Source organism: Neolamprologus multifasciatus, chromosome 9 (genome assembly GCF_963576455.1).
Source record: "Neolamprologus multifasciatus chromosome 9, fNeoMul1.2, whole genome shotgun sequence".
NCBI lineage: Eukaryota > Metazoa > Chordata > Actinopteri > Cichliformes > Cichlidae > Neolamprologus > Neolamprologus multifasciatus.
The window spans coordinates 30,487,187-30,508,784 of record NC_140447.1 but is presented as its reverse complement, the minus strand read 5'-3'; the positions used below and the strand labels follow the sequence as shown (position 1 = coordinate 30,508,784).

General features: G+C 39.9%; 2 protein-coding genes across 5 annotated transcripts; both read left to right on the top strand.

Moving 5' to 3' along the window:
• The first annotated feature begins 8,036 nt into the window (after window positions 1-8,036).
• On the top strand, window positions 8,037-11,288 carry LOC146511846 (GTPase IMAP family member 4-like). The gene is made up of 2 exons (XM_085171985.1): window positions 8,037-8,123; window positions 8,248-11,288. Exons 1-2 carry the CDS (start codon window positions 8,105-8,107, stop codon window positions 8,952-8,954), a joined length of 726 nt encoding a protein of 241 aa, XP_085028111.1. The 5' UTR covers window positions 8,037-8,104; the 3' UTR covers window positions 8,955-11,288.
• On the top strand, window positions 8,061-20,775 carry LOC146511845 (GTPase IMAP family member 9-like). Of its 4 annotated transcripts, none has more exons than XR_014875970.1 (3): window positions 8,061-8,123; window positions 18,477-19,598; window positions 19,726-20,775. XR_014875970.1 is itself a non-coding variant. In XM_085171983.1 (2 exons), the coding sequence occupies exons 1-2, from the start codon at window positions 18,310-18,312 to the stop codon at window positions 19,178-19,180; spliced, it is 732 nt and encodes a 243-aa protein (XP_085028109.1). In that variant the 5' UTR covers window positions 18,245-18,309; the 3' UTR covers window positions 19,181-19,651. The 4 variants fall into 4 exon arrangements, 1 of the variants encoding a protein (XP_085028109.1); XR_014875968.1 differs by lacking the exon at window positions 8,061-8,123 and adding an exon at window positions 18,245-18,337; XR_014875969.1 differs by lacking the exon at window positions 8,061-8,123 and adding an exon at window positions 18,249-18,328.
• The last annotated feature ends 823 nt before the right edge of the window (window positions 20,776-21,598 follow it).

Here is a 21,598-nt window from a genome sequence, read left to right as displayed (position 1 = left end):
TATAGTGACATGGGCAACTTTAAATACCTGGGGTCAACCATCCAAAGCAACTGACAATGCACAAGAGAGGTGAAGAAGAGATGCAGGCAGGGTGGAGTGGGTGGACAAGAATGTCAGGGGTGATTTGTGACAGAAGAAGAGCATCAAAAGCAAAAGGGAAGGTTTATAAGATGATGTGGGGGATGGTGGCAGTGACAAAAAGAAAGGAGGCCGAGCTGAAGATGTTATTAATTTCATTTAGACTGAACAGGATTAGAAATAAGAACATGAGAGGGACAATAATGCATCAGCTATTGGTATTTGTTTTGCACTGTTTCTGAAAAAAGGTTGGGAAGAAAATCTCTAAAAAGTGGGAAATGGAGCATGCTGCTTTATAACTGGTAAGGTGTCCCAGTGTGTTCTTTACTGACAGGAGAGTTTGATGTAATGTTCATCTGTGTGGGATCTCACAACAGCTCCCTCTGGTGGTGCAGCTTCATCTGCCAGGCCTTTGTTTAAATTCCATTAACTTATCTATAAAAATAAGACTCTAGATTCTCAAGGGTCCAAATAATTTTTTGTTTTAATTTCAATCAGAACTCTTGGATCTGCTAATGGACAGGTTTTTGACGGGGCGCCCACACAAACGCAAAGCAGGAGATGAAGCATCGCTGAATATGTTTCCAAACAAACTTCCTTGCAAGCCAAAGACTAGAAAATATGAAGAAGCACATCTTCCCTCTGGCTTCACCTGCACAAGTGCCAAGGTAGGTCTCCTTGACAGAATTAGTTTCCCCTGCGTCGAGAGCAGCGCTGGGCTGTTTAAGTCACAGACAAACAGTATCGTACATTCTTGATTTTAGTTCACAAACACTTCTTGTAATGACTACTACTGACATTTTGGAGATGTTAGCTCTTTATACAGTTAGCAGAACATAATGATAACATATTATTTAATTGTGTGAGAACATATTTACATACAAAGATGTGAAGCTAAACAAATAAAGATGTTTCAAAATAAAAGCAGAACTGACTAAATCAAGGACACAAAATATACACATAAACAGAGAAATAAGAAAAGATTAGCAAGGAGATCTTATTAAAATGAAAATAATAACAAGAATAAGAGCAAACATAAGACACAAACCCTTCATTTTACATGTTTCCTTTTTATGCTCATTTAAGTTCTTTCTTTCCAAATTGGGACTTTCTTTTTTTTTGGTTTAAATCAATAAAGTTTTAATGACAGAATGCAATAGATTAAACAGATGCCGCTACAATAAAGACTCATTTGCCTGTGGAGTCAGGTACATCAAATGTCCAGCAGATGGTGATACAAATTCAGTTTACAGTGGCTGACTGCAGCTGCTCCTGCACCTCAACACGTGTTTGGTTCCAGACTCCAATGTAAAAAAAACTTAAAGAGAGTCAACGACACATAACTGAGCTTTCATGTCTTTAAAGGACTCTAAATTAAAGAAGGCAGTGGCAGAGAAAGCCATGAGTTTTGGTTTTTTTTTAAAGAAAAAGGTATGAAATAATATATTAACATGTTACATATTTAAATTAATTTAGCATTTTTGTGCTTCAACGGGAACAGCTTTAACAACACTACTGTGCAAATGTCTCAAGCTGCCCTGCACTTCTTTACATTTTGCTGGGATAATGGGAAACATGTGGGACTTTTTGTCACGGTTCTGGGTCATTTTGACCCAGCTTTCTGTTGCTCATGTTCTGGTGTTTTTCTAGATTATGATTTATGTTCTGATTAATCAGTGATACAGTTTTGATTATGATTATTATTTAGTAGGTTTTGCTCAGTCTCTCTCTGTCTAGTCCGTGTCTTAGTAAAGTGTGTTTTGTTTCCTGTTTTACTTTGAAGGATCATGGTCTTGTGTGATGTCAGTGTGCTCAGTTTTACTGCTCCCCTGTCTCGTTAGTCCAATTTCTCCCAGCTGTGTCTCCCTCCTGTTGCCCATTCCCTAATTACCACTCACAGGTCGTGTTCAAATTCATGGGCTGCATCCTCCTGAGGACCCGGCCTTCGCGGTCTACGTGGGTCGGGTAGGCCGGAAGTAAACGGCTGTGAAATTGGACGGTCTAGCCTTCTGATTAGCGTCACCGCTGTCTCGGTGGAGTTTAATAAACTCGGCCGTCTGCTCCTTGCTATCTAAAATATAACGGGACACTGGCATAAATTCTCGACCGTTTAATCTGGTTTAATCAGTTTTCTGTTTGACGTTTAGTCAGCTGTGTGAAAACCAAGGAGGAACCCACCCGGGGGATTAATAAAGTTTTATTTTATATAATCTAATCGAATAACTTTAATTTCAGCCAAACCGATTTACTCAGGAACAAACAAAACACTGAAAAAAGTCCAACAATAACATTTTTAGGTTGTCTAAGTGACTTATATATTACGTTTAACCCGAGCAGCGAAAGTCCGCGGTGATGTGAAAACGATGTGCCGGGAGTTGTGCCGTTCTCGGCCGCATCAGTGACCCTCGAGCTCCCGGCGAGCTATCGAGCTAGTGGCTAACAGACGTCTCCGAAAACGTCGAAGCGCTTTTGCAAATATGCGACGTCTTGATAAACCGAGCAGATATTTGATGTTCACACAGCTACTTTCTCGCCTGAAAATATGTTAAAAGTTTATTTTGTGACCCAGAAAGATTAATAAGAGTAATTTTAAAACTTAGTAGCGGCCGCCATTGTTGGAAACTGGAGTTTGGCTGGGCCGTGCTATGAATTCTGGGATATGGTAGGCCACGAAGGACACACCCGACCCATCCTTCAAATTCGAGGAAAAGGAGGACGCATTTGTCGGCTGCATTCGGAGGAGTCTACGAATTTGGACAGCCTTCGGCGCGTCGCTGTGACGTAATCGGTCTACAAATGCGGCCTCAAGAGGAAGCAGCCCATGAATTTGGACACGACTTGTGTATATAAGCCCTGTGTTTCTGTGTCAGTGTTGCGTTGTACTCTCAACTCGCTGTGTGTTGGTTATGTCTGGTCCTCCAGCACCTCTGTTCAGAGTCTTATTTCATTTTTGCTTTTGCGAGTTTTATTTTATGAAGGGTTTGTCCAGCATTAAAGCTGCGTTTTCAGTTTAAATCCAGTCTCCAAGAGTCCTGCATTTTGGGTCCACCACTTCTGCCTGCCTGCCACACAGCCAACCCTGACATTTTTATTGAAACATACTGAGACAAACATGGACATACAAATGAAAAAAACACAGACTTTTTAAAATGAGTTTGATAGTCTAAACTTGGTATGACCACCTTTATTCTTCAGCACAGTCTGAACTCTCTGAGGCAGCTTTCTTGTTTCTCCAAACTTCTTGAAGGACTTTCAAAGCTCGCTGTGGATTTAAGCGTTCTTTTGTTTCGTTCTCTGTCATGCTAGTTTATCTCACACTGCTTCAGTCATGTTGGGGTCCAGGCTCTGGGGAGTCCAGTCCACCACTGATAGTGTTTCACTGTGTGTTTTACTGTCCAGGTGTGTTTGTTTGGGATCAGTAGATGGATCAGCTGGAGGGCCAGATGCAGCTCTCAGGTTCTCTGTCATGTCATTGGTGGATTTTGTTTTTCTATTTCTTAAGGACACAAATTTTAGATGTTCATCTGCTGTAAACATATTTTAGACCTACACTTCTTCTTTTGTCCTTTCACTTGTCCAATTTCCTCATTTTTTCAGGACACCTGGACCATGCACATAAATGCCATGTTTTTGGAAATCACTTTGTTGGTGCAAAAATACCATTTTCTGTCCATTAGACTGTTTGAAAATATCTGTGTGGATGGAGTTTCCCGAGGAGCTTACTTTGATTTCAGCATTAAGCTGATTCTGTTTGTTAAAATGTGAACGTTAAGAACTGCAATTAAATTATTTTAAAAAAAAATCCAAAGAACTTAAAAAAGAAAATTAAAATTAAAATGATAAACAAACATGTACTTTATAACTCTAGTTCATGTTCGTATATATTTATATCTTTACACAGAGAAACATTCATTACATAACTGATGCTGTTCTTGGATCATCCTGATCACTGTTTCTCAGAAACAGCACACCTGTAGCTAAACAGTCGTCCAACTTCATTCCTGCGTGCTGTGGATCATCTCCTGGTATGACCTGAGCTGAACTCTTTCCAGTCACAGCAGCTCCCAGGAGAACAAGGTTCATTTTGATAATTTTTTATAGATAATGAAAACAAACACACTGAAGCTGAGAACATATGCTTCTTTTAAATATGACAAGTTTTAAAAAAATAACACGTTTTACTGATAAAAAGAAAAATTAGAAGTATATTTTACTGTCATGAAACTGAGGGCAAGAAACCACAAAGTGTGTGAAAATGTTATGCAAAACCTACAGCTGTGTCAGCTGTAAGAGAAAAAAAACATGCCTTTGTTTTAACCTTTGCAGTAACAATAGTGACCATAAAATATGGCTTTATTTTTACCAGGTAAGCAAAAATATTTAATCTGCTCTGCACATGATTCATTTCCTATAAAAGTGTCCATGTGTATTTACACATCAAGCTGCTGATATTAGCATGAGGCGATTCTGAGGACAAGCTTGAAAGGAGAATATATATATATATATATATCAAAACAAAAACACCCAGCACGCCCCTGTGGGCGGTTTATCCTTCAAGCTCGGGTCCTCTACCAGAGGCCTGGGAGCTTGAGGGTCCTGCGCAGTATCTTAGCTGTTCCCAGGACTGCGCTCTTCTGGACAGAGGTCTCCGATGTTATTCCCGGGATCTGCTGGAGCCACTCGCCTAGCTTGGGAGTCACCGCACCTAGTGCTCCGATTACCACGGGGACCACCGATACCTTCACCCTCCACATCCTCTCGAGCTCTTCTCTGAGCCCTTGGTATTTCTCCAGCTTCTCGTGTTCCTTCTTCCTGATGTTGCTGTCATTCGGAACCGCTACATCGATCACTACGCCCGTCTTTTTCTGTTTGTCTACCACCACTATGTCCGGTTGGTTAGCCACCACCATTTTGTCCGTCTGTATCAGGAAGTCCCACAGGATCTTAGCTCTTAGTAGTACTGAGGCAGGTTATTAGTCGGTAGTTGGAGGGGACCGGTCCCTTCTTGGGGTCCTTGGGGATCAGGACCGTCTGACGGTTAGCCATTCCGGGTGTCCCTCGTTAACTAGCTGGTTCATTTGTGCTGCCAGACGCTCGTACTTTAGCCAGTAGGCGTGAACCATGTCGGGCCCTGGTGCTGTCCAACTCTTCATACTGGAGACCCTTTCTTGGATATCTGCCACTGGACCCTGGGAGGTTGCTATGGTCTGCCCTCAGATCCACTAGCCACTGAGCATTGCTGTTATGGGTTGCGTCCATCTCCCATATGCTCTTCCAGTATTGCTCCGTCTCCAGCCTTGGTGGTGCTGTTCTCTTATTATTGTTCCCTTGCCACTGAGAGTACACCTTTGCTGGTTCTGTGGAGAACAGCTGGTTTATTCTCCTGTCTTCTATCTCTCTGGTGTACTTCCTCAAGCGGCTGGCCAAGGCTGTGAGTCTTTGCTATGGACAGCTTGCTGTATTTCTTATGCACCTTTTTTGTCGCACCTTTCTGCTCGGTTTACCAGTAGCTGGTGTTTTGCACCTCTGGTATTCTTGCCCATGCCTTTCTGTGCCTCGCTCACGTATTGACAGTGTTGGGAAGGTTACTTTTAAAATGTATTCCATTACAGATTACAGAATACATGCCCCAAAATGTATTCTGTAACGTATTCCGTTACGTTACTCAATGAGAGTAACGTATTCTGAATACTTTGGATTACTTAATATATTATCATGCTGTTTACAACTACATGAATGTACTATTGCTGTGATTTATTAGTTACTGAAGGTCCGCGGCTCCGAACCGTAGTAAAGGGACCTCTGGCTAATACGGTGGGTTCGTGTCGGGCTCGTAGCTGAAAACTAGCTTTACTTTGTTGTCTGGGTCAACTTTGCTAGCAGAGACAGAGAGAGGCGTTGAAAGGCTGCTCCAACAGAACTTATTGTTTCAGAGGAAAACACGAACACAGCGTACAGTCGAGTCTTAATAGCTTACTTACAGCTGGGCTCGTCAGGCACTCTTCTTGGCTGCAGTGGTTATTATTATATTTACATGCTTCCAGCTCCCGTTTTTGCTCGATGACAGCTCGTACTTTTCCTTTTTCTCCCTCCCTCGCTCACAGACACATAACGTGTATGGCAGTCCATTCTCCCTGCAGCACGGACTACACTGCCCATGATGCTACATTCTTTAGAGCTATACCTGTAGCATTCTGCCTATTAGCTTAGCACAACAACAACAAAAAGGCCTCTCTCACCCAGGAAACACGCAGAGAGAGAGTCACCCTGTAACCATGGCAACCGTAACGCTGCCGCCTGGAACAACAGAACGTAGCTGTCAAACAAAACCCAAACAGTCCTGACCCGCCACAATATGAAACAGGGGAGTACCACCGTGTAATCCATTTATTTCAACAAAGTAACTGTATTCTAAATACCACCTTTTTAAACGGTAACTGTAACGGAATACAGTTACTCATATTTTGTATTTTAAATACGTAACGGCGGTACATGTATTCCGTTACTCCCCAACACTGCGTATTGAGACAATATTTTATATAGTGAGAGAGAAAGAGAAATATGCAAATGGCTAACAAACAGCCATGATAATTCATCATACATTGAGAATAGCAGACAAATCAACAATACAATTAATTCCAATTAATATTATGCTGAACACAGTCCAAAAGATTAAATAAGCCACACCAGTATCTACTGTCTGTCTGCTGTTTACCATCACAGCCAAGTAGCTAACAAATGTAAACAGAAGTTTTTCCAATCCCTACTAATGAAGGTTAACTTGTTTCAGCACACATAATACCCGCCATTATCCAAAGACACATCTGCTTACCTGTATCATTTGCTTGTTTCTCCTCTTCTTTTTTCTTTCTTTTTCTAAACTGAGGACCTGATGGCTTTGACCTTTTCCTGTCATCTTCCATCAGTAATTTTGCACTCCAGTCTCAACACCCAACCCCACAACATAAACTTTGAGTCATCCAAACTGTGTTAAAATTTTTAATTGCGTTAATCGTGATGCCGGCATTAACATCGACAGCCCTAGTTTGTTGGTTTGTTTTCCTTTTGTTTTATTTTGTGAGTTAGTTATTAGATGCCACTCCAGCCGTCCCGCCCTCTCCTTCCTGTCTGGCAAGCAGCAGGCACACCTTGCGTAGGGTAGTTAACCCCCTGCGTTGGGAGTGTGTACTGGGCTGGCTCTATATTAACCAACTACACATGGAAGTAGAGATATTTGACTCTTGTGGAACAGTGAAAGATGAGTTAGGTTTAACCTTAGGGTGTTTTTACACCTGTAGATTATTTACTTTGGTTTATTTCTTTTGGGAGAAATCCAGGTGAATGAAAGTCTGCTGCTACAAACCATAAGATAATGTTCATTGGTCAGTTGTGTTTGGGTCAGGAGCAATGAAAATAAATACAGGAAGAGGGTGCTGTGTAAGAGCACGGAGAATTTACATTCATTCCATGGCTAGTTGCTAACCTTTGCACATCTATAATATTGTCCCCCATTGAGAATTCAAAGCATATGTGGGCACAGGATGGTTTTGTTTTTTGTTTTTGTTTTTTTTTAGCTCAAACTTGTAATGTACACCTAGTAGCTAGTTTGTAATTCTGCTGCACGTGTGATTTCATTTGTACCACCTACAACCAGAATTCCTTCTTAAAGGAAATTTGAAATCTTGTCAATGAAAATAGTGGAAATGATCCTTTTAGTTAACCAATTCTTTTTTGACATACTAAAACAAACAAACAAACAAACAAACAAACAAACAAACCCCCCAAAACGATTGAAATGATCAGATAGAAAATGTTTCCTTGCTACTCTTAAATTCCTTTTATTGTAACAATCCTGTAACAGGCTCTTTGGTGTCTGTAAGGTGTGCTCGTCTTTGTCTCTATTAAACCTGTTATGCAACTACTGTGGGCGTGTCAACTGTGAAGCTACACATAACCAATGTGTTGAACAGAAGCTTGAACACTCATCTCTCTCACCTGTGTAGTTACAACAAACTGAAGATAAATTATGACTTCATTTAAATCAGGTAAATATATATTTAATCTTCTTTGTTTAGTATGTGTTAACATGTGCTCATGCATTGCAATACATGAAACTTATGGACTTGATGTTTCAGATGTGCTAAACTAAAGCTGTGAATTTTGTTTCAGGTCCTGATTTGAGGATTGTGATAATAGGAAAAACTGGTGTGGGGAAGAGTTCCTCTGGAAACACCATCCTGGGAAAAAAACATTTCAAATCTCGACCCAGTTCAGAGTCAGTGACTGAAATCTGTGAAATAGCTGAAACACAGTGGGAAGGGAGAAATATTTCTGTCATAGACACACCAGGGATCCTGGACACTCACTCTGCAGAGATGACCAAAAATGAACTTGTGAGATGTGTTGAAGTCTCCAGTCCAGGTCCTCATGTTTTTCTACTGGTGCTCCAAGTCGGTCGATTCACCACAGAGGAGAAAAACTCTGTGGAAGCCCTGCAGGAGCTGTTTGGTCCAAAAGCTCAACATTACATGATTGTGCTGTTCACCCACGGAGATGACCTTGAAGACCAGGAAATCACCATACAGCAGTATGTACGTGAAACCAAACCAGAGCTCAGACAAGTCATCCACAGCTGTGCAAACAGGTTCCACGTCTTTAACAACCGAAGCAAAGACAGAAAGCAGGTGGAGGAGCTGATCAAGAAGATTGATGACATGGTGGCAGGAAACGGCGACACATACTACACAAATGCCATGTACAGAGAGGTGGAAGAAAGGAAACAGAGACAAGCTGACAGGGAGGATGAAGAATACAAGTTCATGAGTCAACTGATAGAGCAGATTCGAAGTTTTCATTCACGTCTTAAAAGAGATTAATTAATTATCAGATGATTCAAACCTGTAGACAAATATCTTTGGTGTTAATTTGCTTTGACTCGCTTTGACTTTTTTGTTGACTGTAAAAAACAGAAGAAAAAATTAGTCTTAGTTAAGATGAAAGAGTTTTAAAACAGTGATGATACATCAAGCTGTGATGTGCCACGAAAAGTTTTTTATATTACATTTTTTTAAGGTAGACCTAAATGAAACCAAGGTGATTGGATATGTTTTATGTTGTTTAATTGATTTTACTGAAAATGTATGCTTTATGCTGATTTGTCAAAAAATAGGCTCAAAGGGTTAGGGACATAAATATTTTATATTTTGTCACAACAAATGCACAAGCAAAAAAATAATCTGAGCAAATAATTTCATTTCACAGGCTCAATTAAATTCCTTGTGCGGAAATTCAACAATCCCTGCACGTAGAACTCTTTATCATATTTTTATATATATTTATAGAGTACCAATTCAGATCAACAGTAACTGTTATGCTCCCCTAAAAGGTCTGCGGGATGTGGGAAAGTAACAGAAAATGTCTGGGTTGAATTAAGGAGACAGAGGCAAAATTGTTTAATTATAGGTTCCTATTAATATTTCTATTAATAATTGTAAAAAATAAAAGAGACAGAGAAGCGGCTATCAAATTTTAAAGCAAGAAAACAACAACAACAAAAAACCGAGGGGTTGGTCACTACCAAACAGTGTAGACACACTCGCAAACACACACAACACACACAAAGTCAACATCAGATGTTCACAAAAACTGTATGTGGTCAAATTGCTATGATAAGTTATGTAAGAAGTGAAGTGAACACTTTAGGAGAAGAATCTAGCTGATCACACCACACTGATCCTGTGACCAAACAGTCAACTCTCCTAAGTAAGACCTCTCCTGTGTAATATGCTCTGACATTTTGAGTCTTTTAACATTCAACTTCTATCTACAGATAGTATAATGTTATTAGACAAGCCTTAGCTTGTCAGAGAGGAACAAGGGTGTTGTTGTCAGGCTTTAACAAACACGACAAAAACTTGGACTGTGATGTGGAAATACCTGTAACACCTTTGGGTTTTCACTGGAAGTGATTTCATCATGTGTGCTCATAATAAACCACAAATATGTATGGTGTGTTTTTTTTAAATGATTCTTAAATGAATGTTGCAGGACAAGGACACAAGAAGTTCTGTGGAAATGTTTTAGTCAACAAAACTGTCATTGTTCGGTTCCAGCTGGTATTTAAACTAAGCACCATGCAGAGGTGTTTTTTCGGGGTGGGTGCTCAAAGTTAAAAAGGGGCACATACAACCAGGCTGAATAACAACAATCCACATGCATAGGAGTATAATATGGAATCAAAGATGGGGTCAGTGGAAAGCAAATGCAGCCTGTGTTTTACCTAATCAGGTACAATGTTGCTGTTGAGGTGGTGTTGCTGCTCCTGCTGCTGACAGTGTTGGAGGGCAGAACTGTGTTGATCTAAGACTGTAGACATTAAAAAGTCCACAGCAGAGATGGTAGCTGATGTTATGACATAATAATAAAATGCAAAGTTTGGTGACAGCGCTTGGAACCATAAGGAAAGAAATTCAAGAGATTAAAAAAAATGTGGGAAACAAACTGAAACCAGAATATTAGTGGGGCAAAAGAAAGGGATGGTCATGGCAGGTATTAATGTAAAAAAAATCTATACACATAAAACACATGCACAGTGACATTTTATACCTTTTCCAGAGTACTGTATATACTGTTTATAACCAAAATATGCTAAGAATTGCGCTGGGAGACACTTTTTTGTTAGTTAATCATAAAGAAGTAACAGAGGTAAGGGAAACTGAGTAAATGATATTCAAACTTCAGGTTAATCTTGAAGTTAGAGTCTAATCTTTTTGGGTTTTTTTACTAAATTGATTTCACATTGGTTTGTCTTATCAAAACATTCTTTGTGACCTCCAAACACAGTCACTGTATATCTTTGGTCTACATTCATGTATTTTCTCTTATGTTGCTGTTGCTCTGTACACAGCTGTGGGATAATCTGTTTATCACACTAAAACAAATTTACACCAGGGGAATGTATTTAGGAGACCATATGAGATTATGAAAGGAGATTATTGATAAGAATTTCAGTGTATACAACATAAATTAAGCTGAAAAATGTTATATTATAAATGTTTTATAAATTTTATATTCCATAGTAAAAGCAATCCGGTTGTTAAGTGATGACGTGACGAATCCTACTTCCGGGCCTAAAGTAGTCTGCGTTTAATATGCTTTTGTGTTGTTAACATGTTTAATGTTTTGTATTTTCTTCTATTTAATCTCAAAAAGCTCCTAAAACAGTCAGTGATCACTGTTGACCTCCCTCTGCTTTTATTACCGCTAATCATTTATTTAAGCTCAGTTTTTAAAACCTTAGGATGTAACTACAGCCCAGCCCATGCAGCAGTATATGAATGACTAACCTCGTATTGTGGATGGATCATCTCAGTTGTTCTCCTGGCTGAAGATCATTATATGGGTTTATCGTTCAAGATGGCGCCAGTGTGTACGGCTTGCCGTCTGATTCTGTTTGTACTAGTGTTTTATTTTTACTTTGTTTTAAAACATGCGAACTCTCTGCTTGTATATGATCGCCAAATGCTGCTGGCTTTAAGATCCTCTCAGTTAAAAACTCCTTATTGCAATCGTGGATATCAGGGAACCTTCTCCCCACCACTCCTGTCAGGAGTTCCAGCTTGTCTCCGTTGCGTTCCGGCGCTACCTCAACTGAGAGGGCGCCTGTGATGGCATGCCACACATGGTAAGCTCCACACCTCACCACCCGTTGATTCACTTTAGTTTAATTTACAGTCACTACTTTAAAATAGTCTAGTCTATTGTTCAATATTGTTTCTTTATTAAATGTATTTATTTTTCCATCACACCTTCCAATGTTTATATGGCGTGCACACATATTAACCTTGCAAGGTCAAAGTTCTGTTTTATGTTATATTAATACATCTTTCTTTGTTTGAGTTACCTGGGAGTTGGCTTCTCCGTCTGTCTGGCAAAAGGTTTTGGCAAAGGGCTGGTAGACCTGAAGTACCACTGACAGCCTAATTGGATTGCACCACATGCTTCATTGTCTGGGGGGTGTTTCATGTTTGTTTAATTGTTTTGTATTAGTTGCTTATATGGCAGCCATTTTGTTTCCCCCCGTGTGTGTCATTTGGTTTAGCTAAACCAGTATTTAAGTTCCCCCGTGTGTCATTTCAGCAGGTCAGTTTATCTTATGTTTGTTTGAGGTTTTGTTAATTATTATCTTGAGTTTAGTCTATTGAGTTGACCTCTTTTATTGGTCTGCCTATTTAAGTTTTGGCTTTGTTAAATATATTTTCATATTTTTGGGTCAATAAAACCCCCTTTTGAATTAAAACACCTGTGTCCTTTATGCTTTACTGCTTGGTCCCTGACAGCGCCGTAGATGCCGTGGGAAACGCAGTGGCTTATTGGTGAGAATGAAGGCTACCTGGACACGATTTCGAAAAATACCTCACCCTATCCTGACTGGATTTAACCGCGTCAACTACTGGCACTCTCTGGACATGGCTTACACCTGCCTGACACCTGTTGTCGGGATTACGACAATAACCCCGCGCCAGCGTCCCCCCGTCTTCGCTCAGATGGAGTAAACCCTCAGAATCTACAGCCGATAGGTCGGGCACCCACATCGGCCGCTGAGCCACCTGTACCACTGAGATTAAGTCTTGTTAATGCTCGATCGCTAGCAAGCAAAACGTTTATTCTTAAGGACTTCTTTACCGATTGGGAACTGGATCTAATGCTTTTAACGGAAACTTGGCAGAGAGTCGATGAGTCCAGTTGTTTTACTGAACTTTTACCGCATGACTGTGAGTATCTTAATGTGCCGAGGATGACTGGGCGTGGTGGTGGAGTGGCAGCTGTTTTTAGGAAGAAGCTCTCTTGCAAACAACTCTTAACTGACTCGTATTCTAGTTTTGAACTTCTGGCGTTCGAACTGGGGCATCCCCGCCCGACACTCGTTGCAGCTGTATACAGACCTCCAAAATATCACAAGGATTTTACCCAAGACGTTTCAAACTTCTTAGCTCGAACTGTGCCAAGCTACGATCAAATCTTAATCGTTGGAGATTTTAATATTCATGTGTGTTGTCCCTCCAATTCGCTGGCCAGAGACTTTTTAAGTTTGATAGACTCCTTCAGTCTTGCTCAACTTGTGTCGGGCCAACCCAGAAACAGGGTCATACATTGGATCTTGTGCTGTCTTTAGGGTTACCGGTCCTAAACATGAAAATATGTGATGCTGTTTTTTCTGATCACTGCCCTGTTGTGTTTGACATACTTTTATCTCTCCGCCATTTTACACCTCTTATTTCAACACGTCGTTGTCGTGTTTTTAACCCATCTGCAACAGAACAATTTTCTATTGCTTTTAAAAAAGTTATAAGATCTCCCCTTAGCTTTGGTACCGAGGAAATGTCAGTTAATTTTTATGATAAATGCAAAACTGTCCTTGATGAGGTCGCTCCTTTTAAAACTATAAACTCGAAACCACGACCAGACCCATGGATAAATAAGGCCACTCGTTCAGCCAGACGAGAGTGCAGGAAGGCTGAACGTAAGTGGAAAAAAGATGGGCTGCAGGTGTCCTTTCTCATGTTGAGAGACAGTCTGTACAGGTATCAGGACATTGTTAAAGCAGAAAAGTCAAGGTTTCTTTCTAATGTTATTGAGAATAGCTCCAATAATTCTCGGGTTCTTTTTTCAATTATTGACTCTGCCCTGAATATTTCCCCAGCTTCTTGTATTAATAGTTCCTCAGAAACCTGTGAAAGGTTCTTGCAGTTTTTTACCAATAAGATAAAACAGCTTCGATCTATGATCACCCTGCCTTCACATGACGCGTCTAAAATATTCACCTGTTCTGCTGTTTTTGATCAGTTTGAGTGTGTCTTGATCAGGTGGAGGAAGTATGCAATGGCACAAAGACATCATCGTGTCCAAATGACATTATTCCAACACATTTTCTAAAAAAGATTTTTAAGGTTGTCAGTTCTGACATTTTAGCTATTTTTAATAGCAGCCTTAGCTCAGGTGTTGTGCCAGCCTGTTTTAAACATGCTGTTGTACAGCCTGTACTCAAAAAACCTAATCTTGACTCCTCCGTCCTCACTAACTTCAGGCCTATTTCAAAGCTCCCCTTCCTGTCGAAAATTTTGGAAAAGATTTTTATTTGTTCAGCTGCAATCTTTTGTAAATGGACACAATGTTCTTGAGAGGTTTCAGTCTGGTTTTAAAACTCTTCATAGCACAGAAACTGTGCTTTTAAAAGTTCTTAATGATCTTTTATTAGCCACTGACTCAGGTGACTCAGCTGTGCTTCTGCTTTTAGATCTGACTGCTGCCTTTGATACTGTTGACCACAGCATCTTAATCACACGGTTGGAGCATTGTGGCGTAAAGGGCACCCCATTAGAGTGGTTCAGGTCATACCTGTCTGACAGGACCTTCTCTGTGAGCTTTGGCGATTTTATCTCTTCCTCAGCTCCCCTTACTTGTGGTGTTCCCCAGGGATCTATACTGGGGCCAATATTGTTCTCCATTTATATGCTGCCTTTAGGTCTAATTTTTAGAAAATATAACATTTGTTTTCATTCATATGCCGATGATACTCAGATCTATCTTCAGCTGAAGGGAAATAGTCCTGCCTCACTAGAACCCTTACTTCAGTGTCTCGATGAAGTTAAATCCTGGATGGCCTCTAATTTCCTTAACTTCAATGAGAACAAAACCGAAGTGATAATTTTTGGACCAAGCGGCAATCCCAGCACCTCTAATTTGAACCTGCACAGTCTTGAGCCTTTTGTCAAATCACATGCCAAAACTTTGGGGGTATATTTGACAGCAAGTTCACCTTTGAAAAACAAATTAGCTCAGTCGTACAGCGGTCTTTCTTCAAACTGAGGCTTTTATCTAAGGTGAGATCATTTTTATCTTTTAAAAACTTTGATCTTTTGCTTTTAGCTGTACCAAGGTCGAGGCTGGTTCATAGAGGTGATCGAGCATTTGCAGTCGTAGCGCCTAAGCTGTGGAATAATTTACCCCTACACATCAGACAGGCTCCCACTGTCAATCTTTTTAAATCTTATCTTAAAACGCATTTTTATTTACTGGCTTTTAATACAGCATGAGAGTTATTTGTTAATTCATATTTGGTGTTTGCTTTTAATACTCTAAGCTGTTTTATTAGGTATGTTGTATTCTTGTACAGCACTTTGGTCAACGCTCTTGTTGTACTTAAATGTGCTATATAAATAATTAAACTATTAAACTATATACCAGCTAGCCAAACTTCAGTAACCCTACAAATGTCACTACTGTTTAGTTTTCTGTCTTCATTTATGTTGGAAGTGATAACAGAGCTGTAGGTTTTAATTTGTTTCCAAAACCCCGCAGTCAGGACATGCTATATTGTATTTAGATAGAAGCTAGCGAGCTAACTTCCTGCTAACTTCTAACTCCGTTAAATGTCATAAATTCCGTTTTCATGGATGCCTGGATGTTAAACTCAATTGTTACACCTGGTAGAGCAGAACACTGATCATTTTATTAAAGATGAAAGACTTTAGACAGTTTTTCAACTCTCAGTAATGCCATAGTGATCGTTTGATATATGGACCTGCAGCGGAGTTTAGGCCCAGACACGGCTAGTGACGTCAGACTTAACGACCGGATTACTGTTTGAATGTTTTATTTGTGAAACTGATTCATTTTACTCAGAAAAGCAGTTAAATTAATTTGATTTTCTCTTATCATTCAGTCAGTATTTACAAAATTTAATTGTAAGGTTATTAAATCCAATTTGAGTTTTACTTAAAAAAAACAAAACATTTTCATTTCTTTGGAATGGATATCTTAATCGTAATTTTTTACTAAACCTTTGCCAAATTGCTGGTAAAGTCATTTTTAACACACTTTTACAGTTGAATTTTATTAATATCTACTTTTGTTTTCTGTTGAAATTTAATTAAAATTTTCTGTACATTTTACATAAATCTTTTCAAATTAAAATCTACTTAAATTAAAGTAAATTAAGTGTCACTTTGTTGCCATATGTAACCTCTAGTCACAGTTTTTACAGTGCATTTATGTCCACTGTGAGCGACCATCTTTGAACACAGGTGGTGATTTACGACACCAACTGTCTGCCATCTGTAATCCAGTTTTGAGATCCCTTCCTAGATGCCTTAACGCCCATTCACACCCTGGGCCATCTGACCTCAGGAAATCACATGATAGGGTGGGGCTACGTTTCACAGCGGGTTTACTCGAAACCTTGGTTCGTGTGATTAGGCAGAGGATCAATTGGGAGTCCATGACCCTCTTAGGGACACTCCCAATAGGGCTTAAAAACTCTCCACCAGAACATCTTGTCTCACAGTGAAAACTAGTTCATGCATTTATTGCTTCTAAGCTGGACTACTGCAATTGATTTGCAATACTATACTGCTATGGTAGCCAATGTTTCAAATGCAGGTTTGACAGGTTTGTGAGTGTACACTTTATCCAAAACCTACTGAGGGTTTACTCATGTTTCCAAATGGGTGGCTGTAGCTCAGGAGGTAGAGCAGGTCACCTACTGATCAGAAGGTTAGTGGTTTGATTCTTGGCTCCTCCAGTCTGCATGTCAAGAGTATGAATGTAGTTAGGAAGCACTCAGTTTAGAGAAAGTGCATTATTGGGTGAATGTGGCATGTTGTATAGAGCACTTTGAGTAACCTGGGAGAGTAGAAAAGCGTTATATAAGAATCAGTCCATTCACTGTCTGAACAGAGTTTCGTCATGCAACCCCGGATAAAGATAGTAGTCATTGTAAATCCATTGAATTTTTATGTGAACCAGACTCAAGACTTTGTTGAACATTATGTAATATGAAGACAACATGTAGTATTTAACTGACCAAGTAGTATTGTGGTAAAAGTTATTGAATAGTGTGACAAAATTGTGAAGGATTAAAATATTATCTTTTAAATGTTATCTATTAAAATATAAACCAAGCACACCATTGTTTTTCTTGTGACATTACCAATAAGTTTGATGTGTCACATGGCCCTCTTCCTATTGAAAAAACAAAAGTTGTATCCAAGATGGCTGACTTCTAAATGGCCACCATGGTCACCACCCATCTTGAGGAGTTTGCCCCCTCACATATACTAATGTGCCACAAACAGGACTTTAATATCCCCAACCATTCCCATGTTATTACGGTGTATCCATTAGAGATGGACCGATCCGATATTACGTATCGGTATCCAGTAAATTACTGGATCGGATAAAAAATGTAATCCGATCCATTAAATATCAAAAAAAACACCTCACAAAACTTGCGACATGGCGTAACTCGGCTCATAACCGTAGCACGTGGCAGCAGTATAGCAGTATGCGTCATGTGATAGAGCGGCTGTGTGTATTTGTAGCCTCGCTACCAAACCAGGAATTTCCTCTCAGAGAAAGTTATTCCAGAGAGAAGTAAAGCAAGTGTGTAAGTTCATCTCTGAATGTTTGTAAAGCATTCCAACGTTAAGCTTAACAACCGATATATGGAGCGACTGCCTCTCTCTTTCTCTCTCCTGCTGCTGCTTCAATCATGAAACTGATCAATGATCAGCTGATCGGCTTTTCTGTTGCGAGTCCGTCTCTCTTGTTTGTTTTTGGCCCACTTTGCACCTGAAAGAGGAAACCAGTGGCTGAACAACAGCAGCACGTTTAAGCTTAATAAGCTGTTGTTGGAATTTATTTAATATTACTTTCTACACCAGGATCCTTTTCTACGTAGCTGACGGCTGGTAACTGTGCAGGGGCGGATCTAGCAAAGTTTAGCCAGGATGATATTTTTAAGTATCATGTCTCTAATGTTATCACACTGACTGTTGAAATCTGTTCCAAATGTTTCTTTCAAGTCTTTTACTTTGGAATTTCTTCTTAAAAGCCCTAAAATATTTTAGTTAAAGCAAATTATTGTGAAAGCATTTCCTTTCTAATCCTAATTTCCTTTTGATTTTAACGATCCTGTTTTACTATCCCAAAGCAAAGTATCAACAATCATACTGAATCCAAACTTAATGGAAGAACTTCCTGTCAAACACACTGATGTGCAGTAAAAGGCTGTTTGGTTTCTGCAGGGTGTGCTCATCTTTGTGTCTATTATATGAACCGGTTATGCAACTACTGGAGGTGTGTCAGCTGTGAAGCTACAAATAATGTGTTGGACAGAAGCTTGAACACTCATCTCTCTCACCTGTGTAGTTACAACACTGAATACAAATTATGGCTTCATCATTATGGTGTATATCAGGTAAAATTTGATTTAATCTTCTATGTTTATCATTTCTGTTTGAAAAGTGTCAATATGTGCTCATAATGACTGAAATACATGAGGCCTACTGGTAAAACTTTTCAGCCAAGTTAAACTAAAGCTGTGAATTGTGTTTCAGGTCCTGATTTGAGGATTGTGATAATAGGAAAAACTGGTGTGGGGAAGAGTGCTGTTGGAAACACCATCCTGGGAAAAAAACATTTCAAATCTCGTCCCAGTTCAGAGTCAGTGACTGAAACTTGTCAAACAGGTGAAGCACAGTGGGAAGGGAGAAAAATTTCTGTCATAGACACACCAGGGATCCTGGACACTGAGAAATCTGCAGAGATGATCAAAAATGAACTTGTGAGATGCGTTGAAGTCTCCAGTCCAGGTCCTCATGTTTTTCTACTGGTGCTCCAAGTCGGTCGATTCACCACAGAGGAGAAAAACTCTGTGGAAGCCCTGCAGGAGCTGTTTGGTCCAAAAGCTCAACATTACATGATTGTGCTGTTCACCCACGGAGATGACCTTGAAGACCAGGAAATCACCATACAGCAGTATGTACGTGCAGCCAAACCAGAGCTCAGACGAGTCATCCAAAGCTGTGGAAACAGGTTCCACGTCTTCAACAACAGAAGCAAAGACAGAAAGCAGGTGGAGGAGCTGATCAAGAAGATTGATGACATGGTGGCAGGAAACGGCGACACATACTACACAAATGCCATGTACAGAGAGGTGGAAGAAAGGAAACAAGCTGAGATGGAGGACGAAGAATACAAGTTCCTGGGTCAACTGATATCGCAGATTCTGCGTTTTTATTTTCGCCTTAAAAGAGAATAAAAACATATTAGATGATGTAAACCTGTAGACAAATATCTGTGGTTTATTATGAATGACGTCACATGTTCAAAATGTGACATTCTGGGGTAAAACCGCAAAGGATTCTGGGAATGAATGGCAAGCGGTACTGGCGCACACAGGCTTTCATATGAAAACAGTCACACAGCGATAAAAAGAAACACAAAGAATGGCAAGAAGCTGTTGTATTATTAGCTGCAATAGCCGGTCGCATGACAGCCACGGGAAGCCGACAGGTAAAGTGATAGTTTTTTATCGGATTGCGTCGTGGAAGAGAAATTGTTCGAGCCATGTTTCCAAAGTAACAAAGAGCCGACGAATGGCCTGGATTGCAGACCAAATATAACGTCCCAGAACACTCCAGCTCACATGTTAGTCTGCTCCAAGCATTTCCACAAAGGTCAGTCTTCTGTTGTAGTTATCATAACATAATTGTTGGTGTAGGTTACAAATAAGTCTTCATTTGAATTGAATTGAATTCTTTGCGCTATGCTGCTTTGTGGGCTAATATTTGTTGTGTTTTGTAGGAAAACCAGCCTACAAAATGCTGGAATGTGATCCAGACTGGCGCCCTCTATCAACCTGGTCATACAGAGTTTAAAGCTGCTACCACAGCCAGATTTGATTGGTTAAGAGAGAGAGCGAAAACAGCCACGAAACGTCGCGCATATATGTGCCCAAGTGTTGTACTGAAGCAAGCAAGTGACGAATAACTGTTTTCCAGTAAGTTGTTTTGCAGTGTTGTTGTTTTTTTTGTTGCATTGATGATTTGTTTTTCACCGAAGCAGCTAATAAAGCACAATTGATTTTTACAATTTTGCCTTTTTCTTGTAAGATTCTATAATAGAATGAAACAATAATGCCAGTTATAAATAAAGACAAATTGAATGAATTACAAAACACTCATTTTATTTCTGTTTGATCTGAAAACGTTGTGTAACACTACAATCTGAAACGATAAATAGATTGTGTTGGCCTGTACAGGAGTTAAAGAAAAAAATTAACAACAGCTGTGAAATGGAATAGTCCAAATCACCAAAGTAAACTGGACCTGGGCTTGTTGCAGGGATATGGGCAGCGCGCTAACGTCCTTACTCCACTCTGTATGCTCGTATGGGTCTGACCCTTTCACTCCTTAGATTTGTTCCTCGTACTTTTTTTTAGTGTCTTTTCATCAACTCTGTCTTTGTACGGACCTGGCTTGTTCACTGTTGTTTTGTACATGACTGTTTTTGGGGCAAATAAAATGCAAGTAGGGATTAAAACCGCAGAATTAATGATTATCGGTGCTGGAAATGCTAGCGCTTGATGCAGTGTTTTGATTTTGTTGCCATTTTTACTCACAAAGCAATCTCTATACAGCCAGACAAAAGCATTCCACAGCTGTCCTTTACACCTTTGGCCCTCTCTTTTTACAATTCCTTATCTCTGATTTAACTCTAGGGTTACGTCCACACTAGCCCGGATAGATTTGAAAACTAGCATTTTTAGTTGTTCTGACAGAGTTGTGCGTCTACATTGAAACGGGCAAAAATATTTATGTTCCAGTACTGCGCATGTGTGAAACGTAAAACGATTTGACCTGTTTTAGAAAGTCTCTGTTTTCGCTGTCCACACTGCGATGCAAAAAAAAAAAAAAAAAAAAAAAAAGCACCATTTTCAAATGTATTCGTTTTCGAGAGCATTTGGAAACGCTGTGTGTTCCATCAGCAAATACACCGTCTCAGTGTTGACGGGAGGCCAAAACGGAGAGAAAACGATGTGTGGAAGTAAGATAAGACAAACCAAAGGCTTCACATTGTGGACTTTCCCCCCATAGGGCTTTGGAGTGTGATGTAGCCCTTTGTTTAGTAGGCCAAAGGACTACAGGAGCGAAAGCACACAGAAACATCAGCTGTGTCAGTTGCAATGTTAGATCGCACGATCGCGAAGGGAATAACCTGGAAAATGGGCTCTTTTTATCGTTTCCCCTCCTGGAAGCAATGTGTGGGATCTCATGTATCTGATGTTACCAAACAAAGACGTCAGGCTTGGTTAGCAGCGGTGAGACGAGCTGATATCGAGTTCTCTGCCATCATTTTTTGTTGGTAAATTCATATTGTTCTTTATAGGCTTTTAGTTTTATTTTCAATGAGGTCATAGAAAATTAGAACAAACATCCTAATGTGTGATGCAGCAGAACTATGTTCTGTTTATGGAGTAGCTTATCGATGACAACTTCAGACTAGCAGGTGGAATTTGCCTTTTTTGCGGACGGCTCCTTTTGCCTTGCAGACGGTGTGTTTATTTTTTCATCTAGAGCAATTTTTGGAGCAGCTGCTGAGGAAAAGTCAATGTTATGTGCAACCTCTGGCTGTATCTTGGTCATATGGTCAACATACTCACAACGTGGAGACTTAA

Bases quoted from the DNA above. Each gene is read 5' to 3' on its own strand.
- LOC146511845 (XM_085171983.1), top strand. From the start codon at position 18,310: ATGGCTTCATCATTATGGTGTATATCAG. The intron at 18,338-18,476 runs GTAAAATTTGAT...ATTGTGTTTCAG, and splicing joins ATCATTATGGTGTATATCAG to GTCCTGATTTGAGGATTGTG.